The 16,229-nt window shown below is 48.4% G+C and overlaps 1 protein-coding gene across 2 annotated transcripts in view; it reads right to left on the bottom strand.

Moving 5' to 3' along the window:
• The window catches only part of WDR88 (WD repeat domain 88), a 46,772-nt gene that overhangs the window by 12,323 nt on the left and 18,220 nt on the right, over positions 1 to 16,229 (bottom strand). For both annotated transcript variants that reach the window (XR_013410418.1, XM_015123506.3), the window contains exons 6-9: positions 14,309 to 14,438; positions 8,070 to 8,257; positions 4,285 to 4,367; positions 825 to 893 (exon numbers count right to left, since the gene is read on the bottom strand). Coding sequence is in view for 1 of the 2 variants with exons in the window: in XM_015123506.3 (XP_014978992.3) it covers positions 825 to 893; positions 4,285 to 4,367; positions 8,070 to 8,257; positions 14,309 to 14,438 (470 nt within the window). In the remaining variant the exon portion in view is untranslated. The remainder of the gene's footprint in view (positions 1 to 824; positions 894 to 4,284; positions 4,368 to 8,069; positions 8,258 to 14,308; positions 14,439 to 16,229) is intronic.

The raw sequence follows: 16,229 nt of genomic DNA, 5'->3' as shown, positions 1-16,229 counted from the left end.
GCCTCTGCCTCCCAAAGTGCTAGGATTACAGGCATGAGCCACTGTGCCTAGCCAAAAGTTTAAATATTCAATACTTTTTTTTTTTTAAGAGACAAGTTCTCACTCTGTCACCCAGGCTGGAGTATAATGGCATGGTCACAGCTCACTGCAGCCTCAGCCTCCTAAGCTGAAGCATTCCTCCCATCTCAGCCTCCCAAGTAGGTGGGCCTGGAGTAACTGAGACTGTAGGCTCACATCACTATGCCTGGCTAATTTTTTGTAGAGACAGGGTTTCGCCACATTGCCTAGGCTGGTCTCAAATTCCTGAGCTCAAGCTATCTGCCTACCTTGGCCTCCCAAAGTGCTGGGATTACAGACATGAGCAGCCACCACACCCAGCTTTTTGTTTTTAGACAGGGTCTCATTGTTTGGCCCAGGCTGGAGTGCAGTGATGCCATCACGACTTACTGCAGCCTCGACCTGCCAGGCTCAGGCCATCCTCCCACCTCAGCCTCCCAAGTAGCTGGGTGGTCTCCAAGGCTTATCCATTAGCTAATGCTTTCCCTTCAAGCCCCCCATTGGCTCCACTGCTCACCGATCCAGTCAGACTCTTTTTCCAACAAAGTTCAAATGTCAACAGTGCAGACACAGAAATACCTGGAAACTCCTTGCATTTGCGGACGGAAGGACACGCTCTCCCCATTCCCAGGCAGCTCCGTGAACACTATGGCCCAGCCAGGTACAGCTCACCGAGCCCACCCAGGAATTTTATACATGGCAATAACTCTTCCGCTATCACCAATTCTGACGAATGTGATCGATATTGTAAGCTTGTCCACTTTTACCTTGGAAGCAGACAGGATCCATTTCTTGTTGTTGCTAATGGCAACATCCATCACCCAGTCATTATGGCCCTGAAGAAATAACAAATTTTAATGAAAACCTGGAGAAAATAATTTTGAAAAAACAACAAAAACAAGCTGGGTGTGGTGGCTCACACCTGCAACCTGCCCTTTGGGAAGCCGAGGCGGGAGGGTCACCTGAGCCCAGGAGATAGAAGCTTCAGTGAGCCATGATTGTACCACTGCACTTTAGCCTGGGCAACAGAGTGAGGTCCCATTCTAAAAAAACAACAAAGAGTCAAGAACCCAGGGTTGCTAACATTTCAGAGTAGCTGGCTGAGCGCAGTGGCTCATGCCTGTAATCCCAGCACTCTGGGAGGTTGAGGTGGACAGATCGCTTGAGTCCAGGAGTTTGAGACCAGCCTGGACAACGTAGTGAAATCCCGTCTCTACTAAAAATACAAAATATTAACTGGGCATGGTGTGACATGCCTCTGTAATCCCAACTACTCAGGAGGCTAAAGTGGGAGAGTCACCTGAGCCCGGGGAGGTTGAGGCTGCAGTGAGTCATGATCATGCCACTGCACTCCAGCCTCGGCGACAGAGCGAGACTGTCTCAAAAAAAAAAAAAAAAAAAAAAAAAAAAGAGCAGAGCAGCTCATTGTACTTCCTTGGTTTCATCAACAACATTTAGGGTGGAATACAAAGTGTAAAGATGTGGGATATATGTACATTCTATGTTTTTTTGCTGTAGTTTTTTGGGGGTTTTTTTTTTTGGTTTGTTTTTGAGACAGAGTTTTGCTCTTGTCGCCCAGGCTGGAGTGCAGTGGCGCAATCTCCACTCACTGCAACCTTCACCTCCTGGGTTCAAGCGATTCTCCAGCCTCGGCCTCCCAAGTAGCTGGGATTACAGGTGCCCATCACCATGCCCAGCTAATGTTTCTATTTTTAGTAGAGACGGGGTTTCACCATGTTGGCCAGGCTGGTCTCAAACTCCTGACCTCAAGTGATCTGCCCGCCTAATCCTCACACAGTGCTAGAATTACAGGCATGAGCCACCACGCCCTGCCCACTCTATATTTATTTATTTAGTTATTTTTATTTTGAGACAGGGTCTCACTCTGTCCCCCAGGCTGGAGTGTAGCAGCTCAATCATAGCTCACCGCAGCCTCTACCTCCTGAGCTCAAGTGCTTCTCCTGCCTCAGCCTCCCAAGTAGCTAGGACCACAAATCTGTGTGCCACTGTGTATGGTTTCTTAATATAGTACTCGGGTGTTTAGCAGGATTGGGGGAGAAATATTATATTCCCAGCTGGTCTCAGGTTTTCGTTTGTGTTCTTTGTTCTAGGGAATACCCCTCAGAGGCCCTGTAAGTGAGGGGCTTTTGGCTCCCAGTAACTGTAGACTTGATCCACTGTGGCTTAAGCAGAGGAGGAGTGGGATGTTTTCTTTAGGTAAATAGGAGCTCAGAGCAGGCCGGGCGCGGTGCCTCACAACTGTCATCCCAGCACTTTGGGAGGCCGAGGCAGGCGGATCACAAGGTCAGGAGATCGAGACCATCCTGGCTAACACGGTGAAACCCCGTCTCTACTAAAAAATACAAAATATATATATATATATATGTATAGCCAGGTGTGGTGGCAGGCGCCTGTAGTCCCAGCTACTCGGGAGGCTGAGGCAGGAGAATGGCGTGAACCTGGGAGGCAGAGGTTGCAGTGAGCTGAGATCGCGCCACTGCACTCCAGCAGAGACTCCATCTTAAAAAAAAAAGGAGCTCAGAGCAGATAGCTGCTATTGCTGCCTCAGGCACTGAATGATGGCTGGGTTTTATGCCAGCATCTCTGTCCTTCTTCGGCCTTCCCCCTACGGAAAGAGGCAGAAAGTGAGGCCATCGTGTGGTCAGAGAAAAAGGAATCAGAGAGAAGGTTAAACCGCTTAGTGTGATAAAAGGACAGGAGTTTGGAGATGGGAGAACAGACAGAGAGGAGAGAAGAGGAGAGAGAATAGAACAACCAGCTCTGTCACCCAGGCTGGAGTCCAGTGGTGCAGTCTCAGCTCACTGCAGCCTTGCCTCCCAGGCTTTAGAGATTCTTATGCCTCAGCCTCCCAAGTAGCTGGGGCTACAGGTGGGCATCACCACATCTGGCTAATTTTTATATTTTTAGTAGAGATAGGGTTTCACTATGTTGGCCAGGCTGGTCTCGAACTCCTGACTTCCAATGATCCTCCAGCCTCAGCCTCCCAAACTGCTGGGATTACAGGCATGAGCCACTGTGCCCAGATGACAGACAGATTTTAAGCACAGAGAGGTTTAACATTCCATTTTAAGCTGTTTATTTGCTGTGAGTAAACTCGCTTTGTCTCCCCAAGTCCTAGGAGAAGACAGCTCAGATAGACCAGCCCCAGGGACCTGAACATGGGCTGCTGGAGGACACATGTCTACTTTGTGTCCCTGGGGACAGAAAGACCAAGAATCAGGGATGCACGCATTCACAGCCGAAGGTGACAGTGAGATCGTGAAACCAGGGAGTGTGCAGAAATCCTGGCGTGCAGGGCCCCTTGGGGGAACAGGGGCACAGCATGAGGCAATCGTGGGTTCTTGCTGTGTTGGATAACACATCCCCTTATCATAGAGCCACTCTGAGTTGGGGCTCCTCTCACATGTACCCCAGAGCATCCAGTTGACATCTCCATTTTGGAGCCCCACGCTTTCTGTGCATGCCTCACTATGGTATGTGTCGCTCTTCATGGTCATTTCTGGTTTTTGTTTGTTTTGTTTTGTTAGAGACACAGCCTCGCTCGATCACCCAGGCTGGAGTGCAATGGCACAATCTCAGCCCACTGCAACCTCTGCCTCCTGGGTTCAAACGATCCTCCCACCTCAGCCTCCCAAGTAGCTGGGACTACAGGTTCGCACCACCACACCCAGCTGATTTTTGTATTTTTAGTAAAGACAGGGGTTTCACCATGTTGGCCAGGCTGGTCTCAAACTCCTGACCTCAGGTGATCCACCCACCTCAGCCTCCCAAAGTACTGGGATTACAGGCGTGAGCCACCGCGCCCAGCCCTGCACAGTAACTTCTGCTGTTCTTGGACACTCCCACCTCGGGGTTTTTGCATCAGCTGTTCCTTCTGCTTGGACTGCCCTTCTTCTTCAAGATCCCCACTTAGGCAGTCCTTTCTGTGCTCAGCTCAAACACCTCCTTCTGCGGGAAGCTCTCCCTGCCCGTGCAGTGTGGATGGGTCCCCCGCATCTGTCACCATCATGTCACCCTGTTGTGGTTTCTCCATTTCACTCCTCACTGTCGGTGGTGTATTTGCTGGCTTCCTGTCTGTCCTTCATCAGCCCACGGAGGCATCTAGACCTGTGTCGCCCATGGCTGTGTCCCCAGCACCCAGCACTGAGCACGGGAAGGACTCAGGAGGGAAGTTCAGATCCTCAATCTCATGCTGGCCACATGTACCTTCAAGGAGAGCTTCCGGTAGCCTTCTGCTACGTCCCAAATAGCCACAGTCCTATCAAATCCTCCAGAAATGAGAAAAGAGCCTGCAGCAGAAAATGAAAGGGTGGAGATGGGGGTCATATTTCTAAGCCAAGTGAGCCCAAAGCCAGCTGAAGATGCCTTGGCAACGTGCCACCTCAGCCTATTCTGATGACACTGAAACCCCATCCTGGGGTGGCTCCATCACCCCAAGCCAATTACATCTGATTCTCATCATTCACGGTAGTTATGTTCTATGACAGGGGTCCCCAACCCCTGGGCCACAGACTGGTACCAATCCGTGGCCTGTTGGGAGCTGGGCCACACAGCAGACAGTGAGCAGTGGGCAAGCGAGCCAAAGCTTCATCTGTATTTACAGCCGCTCCCCATCGCTCATATTACCATCTGAGCTCTGCCTCCGGTCAGATCAGCTGCAGCATTCGATTCTCACAGGAGCATGAACCGTATTGTGAACTGCACATGCGAGGGATCTAGGCTGTGCACTCTTTATGAGAATCTAATGCCTGACGAATCTGTCACTGTCTCCCATCAGCCCCGGATGGGACCATCTCGTTGCAGGAAAACAAGCTCAGGGCTCCCACTGATTCTACATGATGGTGACTTGTAGTTCACTGTATATTACAATGTAATAATAATAAAAATAATGGGCACAATAAATGAAATACACTTGGATCATCCCGAAACCATCCCCCACACCTCCCGTTTATGGAAAAGTTGTTTTCCATGAAACCGGTCCCTGGCCCCAAAAAGGTTGGCGGCCTCTGTAGTTTTTGCAGACACTAAATTAACAAATACTGAGCCATCACTCGTAGGGGAAATACAGGGTCAGGTTCCTGTGAGCCTCTGGTCACATTCTCATCAGTTGATCAGTACGTAACCTTGTTTTATGTGTGTTTCTGTTTAAAGACACCTTATTGCATATACACTGTTGATTTGTTTACATTGAACTCACAGCCAACAGCTATAACTCATGCATGAATGGATGCATGCATTTTCCCCGTCATAGCGCTCTTGCACTTAGGAACAGTAAACAGCACTTCCGCACTGTGGTTAGGGATCATTTTATTTATTTATTTATTTATTATTTATTTATTTATTTATTTATTTATTTATTTATGTTTAGAGACAAGGTCTTGCTCTGTCACCCAAGCTAGAGTGCAGTGGTGCAATCCTAGCTCATAGCAGCTTCAAACTCCTGGTCTCAAGTGATCCTCCCACTTCAGTTCCCCAGTAGCTGGGACTACAAGCAGGTGCCAGCATACCTAGCTAAATTTTTTTTTTTTTTGGTAGAGATGGGGTCTCACTATGTTGCCCAGGCTGATCTCGAACTCCTGGGCTCAAGCAATATTCCCGCCTCAGCCTCCCCAGCACTGAAATTCAAGCTGTGAGCCACCACGCATGGCCAAGGGAGCCATTTTACACAGGAAAATCACCAAAAGAAAGCCTGGGTGTGGTGGCTCATGTCTGTAATCCCAGCACTTTGGGAGGTGGAGGCAGGCAGATCACATGAGGACAGGAGTTCACGACCAGCCTAGCCAACATGGTGAAACCCCATCTCTACTAAAAACACAAAAATTAGCCAGGCATGGTAGTGTGCACCTGTAATCCCAGCTTCTTGGAAGGCTGAGACAGGAGAATCACTTGAACCCGGGAGGCGGGGGTTGCAGTGAGCCAAGATCGCGCAACTGCACTCCAGCCTGGGCAACAGAGGGAGCAAAACAAACAAACAAACAATCAAACAAACGGTGGCACTAAATAGAACACATAAAGGACATTTTACCACGTGGGAGATGAAACAAGAAGGCAGAGTGTTGCCTTGTCCAACCTCAGCTGGGAGGTGACTTAGATTTTTTGCTGCTTTTCACATCTGTGAGTGACCTCGAAAGTGCCATGAATGTTGACTTTAAGTTTCCAAATAGATATCAGCAAGAAGGTGAATTCACAAATACAGAATCTGGAATAATAATGATTGACTGCACGTGATTCTTTTTTTTTTTTTTTTTGAGACAGAGTCTCACTCCGTCACACAGGTTGGAGTACAGGAGCGCAGTGGCATGATTTTGGCTCAACTGCATGTGATTCTGAACCCCGTAAAGCCAAGGACAGAAGGTGGCAGGGCGTCTCACAGTGGGACTTAGACAAGGGGTGCTGCTGAAGAGGGAAAGTTGCCCAGAAACACCCTAGCGCTTCTCAAGCCAGGCCCCAATGGCATGTGTGCCAGCTGAGGCCCCCAGACACACAGAGCTTCTCACCAGGATAGGGGAGCATACGTTTGGCTCCTGAGTGTCAAGAGCACCCGCTTTCCTCCCTGGAGCTGGCTAGCCGCGGTGGCTTCCTGTCACTGCCCCCATTCACATCTATGTCCCTTTATCTGGCAACAGCTCCCCAATTTCCTGTGGGGAAACACTCCTTGCCTACTCTTAGTCCCTCTGCATCAGGGGGTTCTGACCCCAAACCCTAGCTCTGCAGGTGGGCAAGTCACCCAGACCTGGCCAATCAGAGGCTGTCATTGCCCCCTCAGTGATTCGTTAAGAGATAGACGTGTGTCCCAAGCTGAGCCAATGGGAGTCTTCCCTGGGACTTGTTCTGGCACCATCAGACAAAGGGTCTCTTTCTCCAGGACTGCCAGGGGCCAGAACCAGGCTGAGCTGGACCACTAGAGGTCCTCTTTATCTCTTTTATTTTATATATATACACACAAACACATATATATATTAAAATATATAAAATAAAATTATATATAATTATATATGATTAAAAAATATATATATAATTATATATATACTTTTTTTTTTTGAGACAGAGTCTCTGTCACCCAGGCTGGAGTGCAGTGGTGCTATCTTGGCTCACTGCAGCCTCCGCCTCCCGGATTCAAGTGATTCTCCTGCCTCAGTCTTCTGAGTAGCTGGGATTATAGGCACCCACCACCACACCTGGCTAATTTTTGTATTTTTTAGTAGAGATGGGGTTTCACCATGTTGGCCAGGCTGATCTTGAACTCCTGACCTCAGGTGATCCGCCCACCTCAGCCTCCCAAAGTGCTGGGATTACAGGCGCGAGCCATTGTGCCTGGCCTTTTTTTTTTTTTTTTTTTTTAAAGACACAGGGTCTCACTCTGTTGCCCAGGCTGGAGTACAGTAGCACAATCACAGCTCACTGCAGTCTCAAACTCCTGGGCTCAAGTGATCCTCCCACCTCAGCCTCTTGAGCTGAGACTACAGGTGTGCACCACCACACTCAGCTAATTTTTTAGTGTTTTTGTAGAGACAGGGTCTTGCTATGTTGCCCAGGCTGGTCTTGAACTCCTGGCTTCAAGCAATCCTCCCACCTCGGCCTCCCAAAGCATTGGGATTACAGGCATGAGCCACCACATCTGGCCATCTTTGCCTCCTTGCGGGTAAAGGCTGATACACAGGGAAGCTAGGTTGAGAGACAGAGTGGAAGAGTTGGGTTCCCAGCAGCATTGACTCTCTTGTCCCATCGATGCCTGAAGTCAGACCTGCTCTTGGAGTTTTCCATTACAGGATTAATCAATTTCTTTGGTTGCATAAGCCACATTGAGCTGAGTTTCTACCACTGTAAACCGGTGCCTGTGGTCTTCCCTCTTGGCTTTTTTGTTCTCGTGGGGAAGAATCCGCCCTCCCCGTCAGCATCATTGGAAATCGCTTCTCCATTTGAACGGAACATGGAGAACTCTGCCCAGCACTCCCACAGGAATGGAGGCCTTCTGTGTGTTAATTACTCACTGTCTCTGGCAAAGTGACAGGAACTGACAGAACCTTCGTGGCCCTGCATCAGGGTCACACAGGCTCCACGGTTTCGAAACTCCCCTGTGTGGACGTTCCATATTTTTAAGTTTTTATCCCAGGAGCTTGTACACAGGAAATGGCCACTGAAGGTAAAACAGCAGTTTGAGATTGCATTGGAATGTGCCCTGAAACACAGATGGTGAGGTGCACACATTAGTGCTTTGCTCCTGGAGGACCTGAAGACATACCTAAGTGGGGGTCAGTCAGCATCTCCTGTGAGCTCATGTTCGTCTTGCCTTTGATCACTGCCTACTGTGGTCCAGACGTGAATTGCTCAGCCTGTCACACTGTTCCAGCGTTTCTCAACCGCACCAATTTTTAGAAAAATAAAATAACAGAGACAGTGTTTCGCTATGTTACCCAGGCTGCTCTCAAAACTCCTGGGCTCCAGTGATCCACCTGCCTTGGCCTCCCAAAGTTGTACTGTGATTACAGGCGTGAGCCACGGCACCTGGCCAGCCACACCAAGGTGGACATTTTGTGCTGGGTCACTGAGTTGTGGGGGCCGTCCTATGTTCTGTAGGAGGTGGAGCAGCATCCCTGTCCTCACTAGATGCCAGGAATCCCCACACCCAGTTGTGACCACAAAAGACGTGTCCAGACATTGTCAAATGTCCACTGGGGCACAAATTGCCCTCTTTTTTTTTTTTTTTTTTTGAGGCGGAGTCTTCACTCTGTCGCCCAGGCTGGAGCGCAGTGGCCTGATCTCAGCTCACTGCAAGCTCCGCCTCCCAGGTTCGCGCCATTCTCCTGCCTCAGCCTCCCGAGGAGCTGGGACTACAGGCGCCCGCCACCACTTCCGGCTAATTTTTTGTATTTTAGTAGAGATGGGGTTTCACCGTGTTAGCCAGGATGGTCTCGATCTCCTGACCTCGTGATCCGCCCGCCTCGGCCTCCCAAAGTGCAGGGATTACAGGCGTGAGCCACCGCGCCCGGCCTTGCCCTCATTTGAGAAGATTCTGCAGTATTCCCTTGGCACTGGAGGGAAAAGCAGCTGGTGTCAGGAGCGGTTGATTGTCAGGCAGCTTTTGGGACTTGGTGCTGGATCGTGCTTACACAGAGGCTCTCTCCTGCTCCCCATCTTTCCCCCCACAGTGTCAGGCGCGGTCTCCCCCTGTTCCACCCCTCTCTTCCTTACTCCTCTGCTTCTCCACCCCAACTATTCACTCTCCCTTTTTCTTGCTCGTATCCTCATTTGTCTTCAGTGCTATTCAAGTATATTTCAGTGTTGTATATTTAATTAATACAATTTTGGGTTATTCGGCTGGGTGCGGTGGCTCATGCCTGTAATCCCATCACTTTGGGAGGCCTAGGTGGAAGGATTGCTTGAGCCCAGGATTTTGACACCAACCTGGGCTACATAGCAAGACCTCATCTCTACAAAAAATATGAAAATTAGCTGGGCATGGTAGCACGTTCCGGTAGTCCCAGCTACTCTGGAGGCTGAGGCAGGAGAATCACTTGAACCCAGGAGGTGGAGGTTGCAGTGAGCCAAGATTGTGCCATTGCACTCCAGCCTGGGCAACAGAGCAAGACTCTATCTCAGAAAAAACAAAAAAACAAAAAAAACATGGGATTATTCATTCCCATTTTTAAGCATCTTCCTTTTCAGAAAAATAATAATAATAAAAAGCCTATCTGTATTTTGCCACTTTTTGTTTGTAACCCTCAATGTCTTTCTCCTGTGATTCACACCTCCTCTTGTAAGCAGAGTTTTCTCTGAGTTCTGAGTAACCCGGATCATAAAATCAATCATTTGAGTGGAAGAAAAGGTTGAGCGAAATGATTTTCTACAGCTCAGGTCAGAGTTTTGGAACCCATTTTGGTTCTTTGAAATGCACAAACTAAGCAAGGCCAAAGGAGAAGAAATGTCAACTTCGCAGGGGCATCCAGGATAAACCTCACCAATTCCCAGTGCCTGGTGAGGTAAGAACCATGCTGGCATATCATGGAGGTTGACTGCAAGCTCTGCCAGAAGCCAGACACTGTCACTGAGGTTTAAACCAGAGGTATACCCAAAGGGATTATAAATCATTCTACTATAAAGACACATGCACACATGTGTTTATTGCAGCATTATTCACAATAGCAAAGACTTGGTATCAACCCAAATGCCCATCAGTGATAGACTGGATAAAGAAAATGTGGTATATACACACCATGGAATACTATGCAGCCATAAAAAGGAACGAGATCATGTCTTTTGCAGGGACATCATTCTCAGCAGACTAACACAGGAACAGAAGACCAAACACCACATATTCTCATTCATAAGTGGGAGTTGAACAGTGAGAACACGTGGACACAGGGAGGGGAACATCACACACTGAGGCCTGCCAGGAGGTCGGGGGCAAAGGGAGGGAGAGCATTAGGACAAATACCTAACACATGTGGGGCTTAAAACCTAGATGACGGGTTGACAGGTGCAGCAAACCACCATGGCACAAACCTGCACATTCTGCACATGTATCCCAGAGCTTAAAGTAAAAAAAAAAAAAAAAAAAGACATAGCAATTTTTAAATAAATAGGCCGGGCGTGGTGGCTCACACCTGTAATCTCAGCACTTTGGGAGGCCGAGGCAGGCAGATCACCTGAGGTCAGGAGTTCGAGACCAGCATGGCCAACATGGTGACACCCCATCTCTACTAAAAATACAAAAATAGCCGGGCGCGGTGGCTCAAGCCTGTAATCCCAGCACTTTGGGAGGCCGAGACGGGCGGATCACGAGGTCAGGAGATCGAGACCATCCTGGCTAACATGGTGAAACCCCGTCTCTACTAAAAAATACAAAAAAAACTAGCCGGGCGAAGTGGCGGGCGCCTGTAGTCCCAGCTACTCGGGAGGCTGAGGCAGGAGAATGGTGTGAACCCGAGAGGAGGAGCTTGCAGTGAGCCGAGATCCGGCCACTGCACTCCAGCCTGGGTGACAGAGCAAGACTCTGTCTCAAAAAATAATAATAATAATAATAATAATAATAATAATAAGCTGGGCCTGGTGGTGGGCGCCTGTAATCTCAGCTACTCGGGTGGCTGAGGCAAGAGAATCGCTTGAACCCGTGGTCTATCAAGAGATGGAGGCTGCAGTGAGCCGAGATCGTGCCATTGCACTCCAGTCTGGGAGACAAGAGTGAGACTTCATCTCAAAAATAAAATAAAATAAAATAAAATAAATAAATAAACCAGAGGTATCTCTATGGACTCTCATCTCACATAAATCCCACTTCTCACAGAAGGCCATTTCACCTGTACAGAAGTTTGGTGAAAATGGCTATGCTGCACGTACAATTCTGGACAAGACGGAGTCAACTTCATAAGTGACTTTTTTAAATGGCTGAAATTTTACCAAATTTGGCAAAATATATAAACTTACAGATTCAAGAATCTGAGTAAAACCCAACAAGATAAATCCAAAGAAATCTACACCCAGACACATAATTACACGTCTGAAAACTAACGACAACAAAAATACCTTGAGAGCAGCAAGAGAGAAATGACTTTTTACCTATAGGAGAAAAACAATATGAATGAGAGTGTAAATGAAAACCACAGTGTGGCCAGGCACAGTGGCTCACACCTGTCATCCCAGCACTTTGGGAGGCCGAGGCGGGCGGATCACAAGGTCAGGAGTTTAAGACCAGCCTGGCCAATACGGTGAAACCCTGTCTCTACTAAAAATACAAAAATTAGCTGGGCATGGGGGCGGGCGCCTATAGTCCCAGCTACTCAGGAGGCTGAGGCAGGAGAACTGCTTGAACCCGGGAGGCAGAGGTTGCAGTGAGCCGAGATTGCACCACTGCAAATGTTATAGCTGGTCTTGCTGGAGGATTTACAAAATTCATAATCTCAGTCAGGCTATATCATTTTCAGTTCTCAGTGCAAAATTAATAAGCAAGGTCCCCATTCCTGAAAAAGCTAAGCACAGTATTACCATATGATCCAACAATTCCACTCCTGGGTATACAGAGTAAAGAATTAAAAACAGGCCAGGTGCAGTGGCTCACACCTGTCATCCCAGAACTTTGGAAGGCCAAAGTGAGAGAATCACTTGAGTTGAAAAGTTCAGGACTAGCTTGGGAGACATCATGAGACCCTGTCTCTACAAAAAAACCCACAAAACTTAAAAATTAGCCAGGTACGGTGGTGTGCACCCGTAGTCTCAGCTACTCAGGAAGTTGAGGCAAGAGGATCACTTGAGCCCGTGAATCCGAGGCTCCAGTAAGCTATGATCACACCACTGCACTCCAGCCTGGGCAACAGGGCAAGACCCTGTCTCAAAAGAAATGAAATAAAATGAAAAGAATTGAAAGCAGGAACTCAAAGTTACATGTACATGTGTTCACAGCAGCATTATTCCCAATAACTAAAAGGCAGAAACAGCCTAAGAGTTCATCAACAGATGAACAGATAAACAAAATATGGTGTGTACACCTATAATGAAGTACTGTTCAGTCATCAAAAGGAATGAAGTTCTTAATCCCAGCACTGTGGGAGGCCGAGGCCAGGAGTTTGAGACCAGCCTGGTCAACACGGTGAAACCCTGTCTTTACTAAAAATACAGAAATTAGCCAGGCGTGGTGGTGGGCGCCTGTAATCCCAGCTACTCAGGAGGCTGAAGCAGGAAAATCACTTGAACCTGGGAGGCGGAGGTTGCAGTGAGCCGAGATGGCACCACTGCACTCCAGCCTGGGCGACACAGAGAGACTAAGTCTCAAAGGAAAAAAAAAAAAAAAAACAGGAATGAAGTTCTGATGTTCCAATGCAGGCTACAACACAGATGAACCTTGAGGACATTAGTTTAAGTGAAATAACCCCATCGCAAGAGGACAAATAATGTATGATTCTACTTATATGAAATACCCAGAATAGGCAAATTCATAGAGACAGAAAGTAGAATAAACATTACCCAGGGCTGGGGGCATGGGCAATGGGGAGTTATTGCTTAACGGGTAAGAGCTTCTGTCTGAGATGATGAAATCATTTTGGAAATAAATAGTGGTGATGGTTGCACAACACTGTGAATGTAATGAATGCCAGAGAATTGCACACTTACAAATGGTTAAAATGTCATGTTTTATGTTGTGTGTATATATATATATATATTTTTTTTTTTTGAGACAAGAGTCTCACTCTGTCACCTAGGCTGGAGTGCAGTGGCACAATCTCGGCTCACTGCAACCTCCTCCTCCTAGGTTCAAGCGATTCTCTTGCCTCAGCCACCGCACCCGGCCCAAAATTTTTTTAAATGATAATGTAGTATCTCCAAAATGACTTAATTCATTTTATTTATTTATTTATTTATTTATTTTATTTTTTGAGAAGGAGTCTTGCTCTGTTACCCAGGCTAGAGTGCAGTGGTGCTATTTCAGCTCACTGTAACCTCTGATTTCCGGGTTCACGCCATTCTCCTGCCTGAGCCTCCCGAGTAGCTGGGACTACAGGCGCCCACTACCTCACCCGGCTAATTTTTTATATTTTTAGTAGAGATGGGGTTTCACCGTGTTAGCCAGGAGGATCTCGATCTCCTGATCTCGTGATCCTCCCACCTAGGCCTCCCAAAGTGCTGGGATTACAGGCGTGAGCCACCATGCCTGGCCTATTTATTTTTTTTAGACAGGGTCTTACTTCATTGTCCAGGCTGGGGTGTACTGGTGCAATCATAGCTCACAGCAGCCTCAAACTCCTGGGCTCAAGCAATCCTCCAGCCTCAGCCTCATGAGTAGCTGGGACTACAGGTGTGTGACACCACACCCAGCTAATTTTTAAATTTTTTGCAGAGATGAGGTCTCATGACATTGCCCAGGCTGGTGTTGAACTCCTGGCCTGAAGTGATCCTCCCACTTTGGCCTCCCAAAGCTCTGGGATTACAGCCATGAGCCACACACCCAGCCAGACCTTCCCATTTTACAGGAGATGCTGGAACTTCACATTTTGTGGGCTTCTCTGCACAATGGTTTCCACTAGTGGCTCACATTGAAACAAATGCATCTGAGGCCCAGCCAAGCTCACAGGCTGCAGCTGATGGCTCCCTCCCACCTGCCTGTCCCCAACCTCCTCGGAGCACCCATGACCAAGCTACAGACGTGTCCACATGGATGCTGGCTTGTGTGGAATCCAAGAGGGCATGAATGGGGATGCCCCACCCAAACTCCGTTCTGATCTCCTGGGGTCCAACTCACTTGGTGATGGTGAGCAGTGTGGCCTGGGATGTAACGTCCCAGATCTTGATGCACCTGTCCAATGAGACAGAAGCCACCCTCTGGCTGTCGGGGTCAAAGCAGCATGACGTGATGGTCCTTGTGTGATGATCTGCGGAACACAGAAGAAAGGGACTCGAGAGCACGCCTTCCACATGCTGGGCTGGAGGACTCCCACCACTTCCCCAGCCAGCGACAAGATGACAAAACACAATTCCAGTTTTCATCAGGAGCTACACACCTGCACAAATATTCCTGAGTGACTACTATGTTCCAGGCTTTGAACCGGGAGCACATGTGGCCCGTTCCCTGCCCCTGCAGAGCTCCCAGTCTGATGGAGGGGACACCCTGGAGCAGGCAATGACCTGCCACATGCCACGGGTCATGAGATGAGTGCACGGACCACCAAGGCCCAGACAACAGAAGCCTGGCCACCCTGAGGGGTCCAGGAAGGGCCCGAAAAGGCGGCGAGGGAAGCAGAAATGGAAGAGCACTCTAGAAAGAAGGAACGGTGCTTGCAAAGGCCTGGGCTGGATCACAGAGCAGTGTGGGGCAAAGCAGGAGTCTGAAGCGTGGTGGGGGCATAGTGTCAGGTGGGCTATTAGAGGCTACTAGGGAGGCTGTGGGGCAGTGTATGTGGCATAATGCCATGTCGTTAAAAAGAAACACAAAGCACATACGAGAAGCAGTGTTGTGTGTGCAAATGTGTACGCACAGGGACACACACAGGGTTCAGCAAGGCCACCCAGCAGCGTATGGTTCATAACAGTTGCCTCTGGGGAGGAGACAGGACAGACACAGCAGCCTTTTGCTTTTTTCTTTATATAATGAATGATTTCTTTTTTTTTTTTTTTTTTTTTTGAGACGGAGTCTCGCTCTGTCGCCCGGGCTGGAGTGCAGTGGCCAGATCTCAGCTCACTGCAAGCTCCGCCTCCCGGGTTCACGCCATTCTCCTGCCTCAGCCTCCCGTGTAGCTGGGACTACAGGCGCCCGCCACCTCGCCCGGCTAGTTTTTTGTATTTTTTAGTAGAGACGGGGTTTCACCGTGTTAGCCAGGATGGTCTCGATCTCCTGACCTCGTGATCCGCCCATCTCGGCCTCCCAAAGTGCTGGGATTACAGGCTTGAGCCACCGCGCCCGGCCTCTTTTTTATTTTTGAGACAGAGTTTTGCTCTGTCACCTGGGCTGGAGCGCAGTGGTGCAATCTCAGTTCACTGCAACCTCCGCCTCCTGGGTTCCAACAATTCAACCTCAGCCTCCTGAGTAACTGGGATTACAGGCGCCCACCACCATGCCCAGCTAATTTTTGTATTTTTAGTAGAGATGGGGTTTCACCATGTTGGTCAGGCTGGTCTTGAACTTTTGAGCTCAGGTGATCCACCCGCCTTGGCCTCCCAAAGTGCTGGGATTACAGGCGTGAGCCACCGCGCCCAGCCCATAATGAATGTCTTTACAATGAGTACACATTTTTTTAACTTTAATTTTAAGATAATTGTGAACTCACATGGAGGTGTAAGGAAAAACAGAGAGATCAGCCATATCCTTCACCCAGCAGCCCCTATAGCAGTAATTGTCATATGACAATTACTATTCCTATATTTTAAAAATATAGGGTGCAGTGGCTCATGCCCACTCGAGGCCAGGAGTTTGACATCAGCCTGGGCCACGTAGCGAGGCCCCGTCTCTACAAAAAAAAAAAGAAAAAAAAAAACACCAGGTAAAAATGTCAAGAAAGCTGAGCCTCCATTCAATAAAAGATTAGGCTTCAATGACCACATGAGGTTGGAGTCAAACATTGTGTCATTTGTTAAAAGCACAAGACTGAATGAATGGAAAAGCATTAACTGAAGAGGATCAGTTTTGGGGTGTTTTTTGGGTTGTTTTTTGGTTTTTGGTTTGAGAT

The sequence above is a fragment of the Macaca mulatta genome, chromosome 19 (genome assembly GCF_049350105.2).
Source record: "Macaca mulatta isolate MMU2019108-1 chromosome 19, T2T-MMU8v2.0, whole genome shotgun sequence".
In the NCBI taxonomy this organism is placed as follows: domain Eukaryota; kingdom Metazoa; phylum Chordata; class Mammalia; order Primates; family Cercopithecidae; genus Macaca; species Macaca mulatta.
Note: the sequence above shows the minus strand (reverse complement) of the source record. Positions and strands in the feature narration are given on the sequence as shown.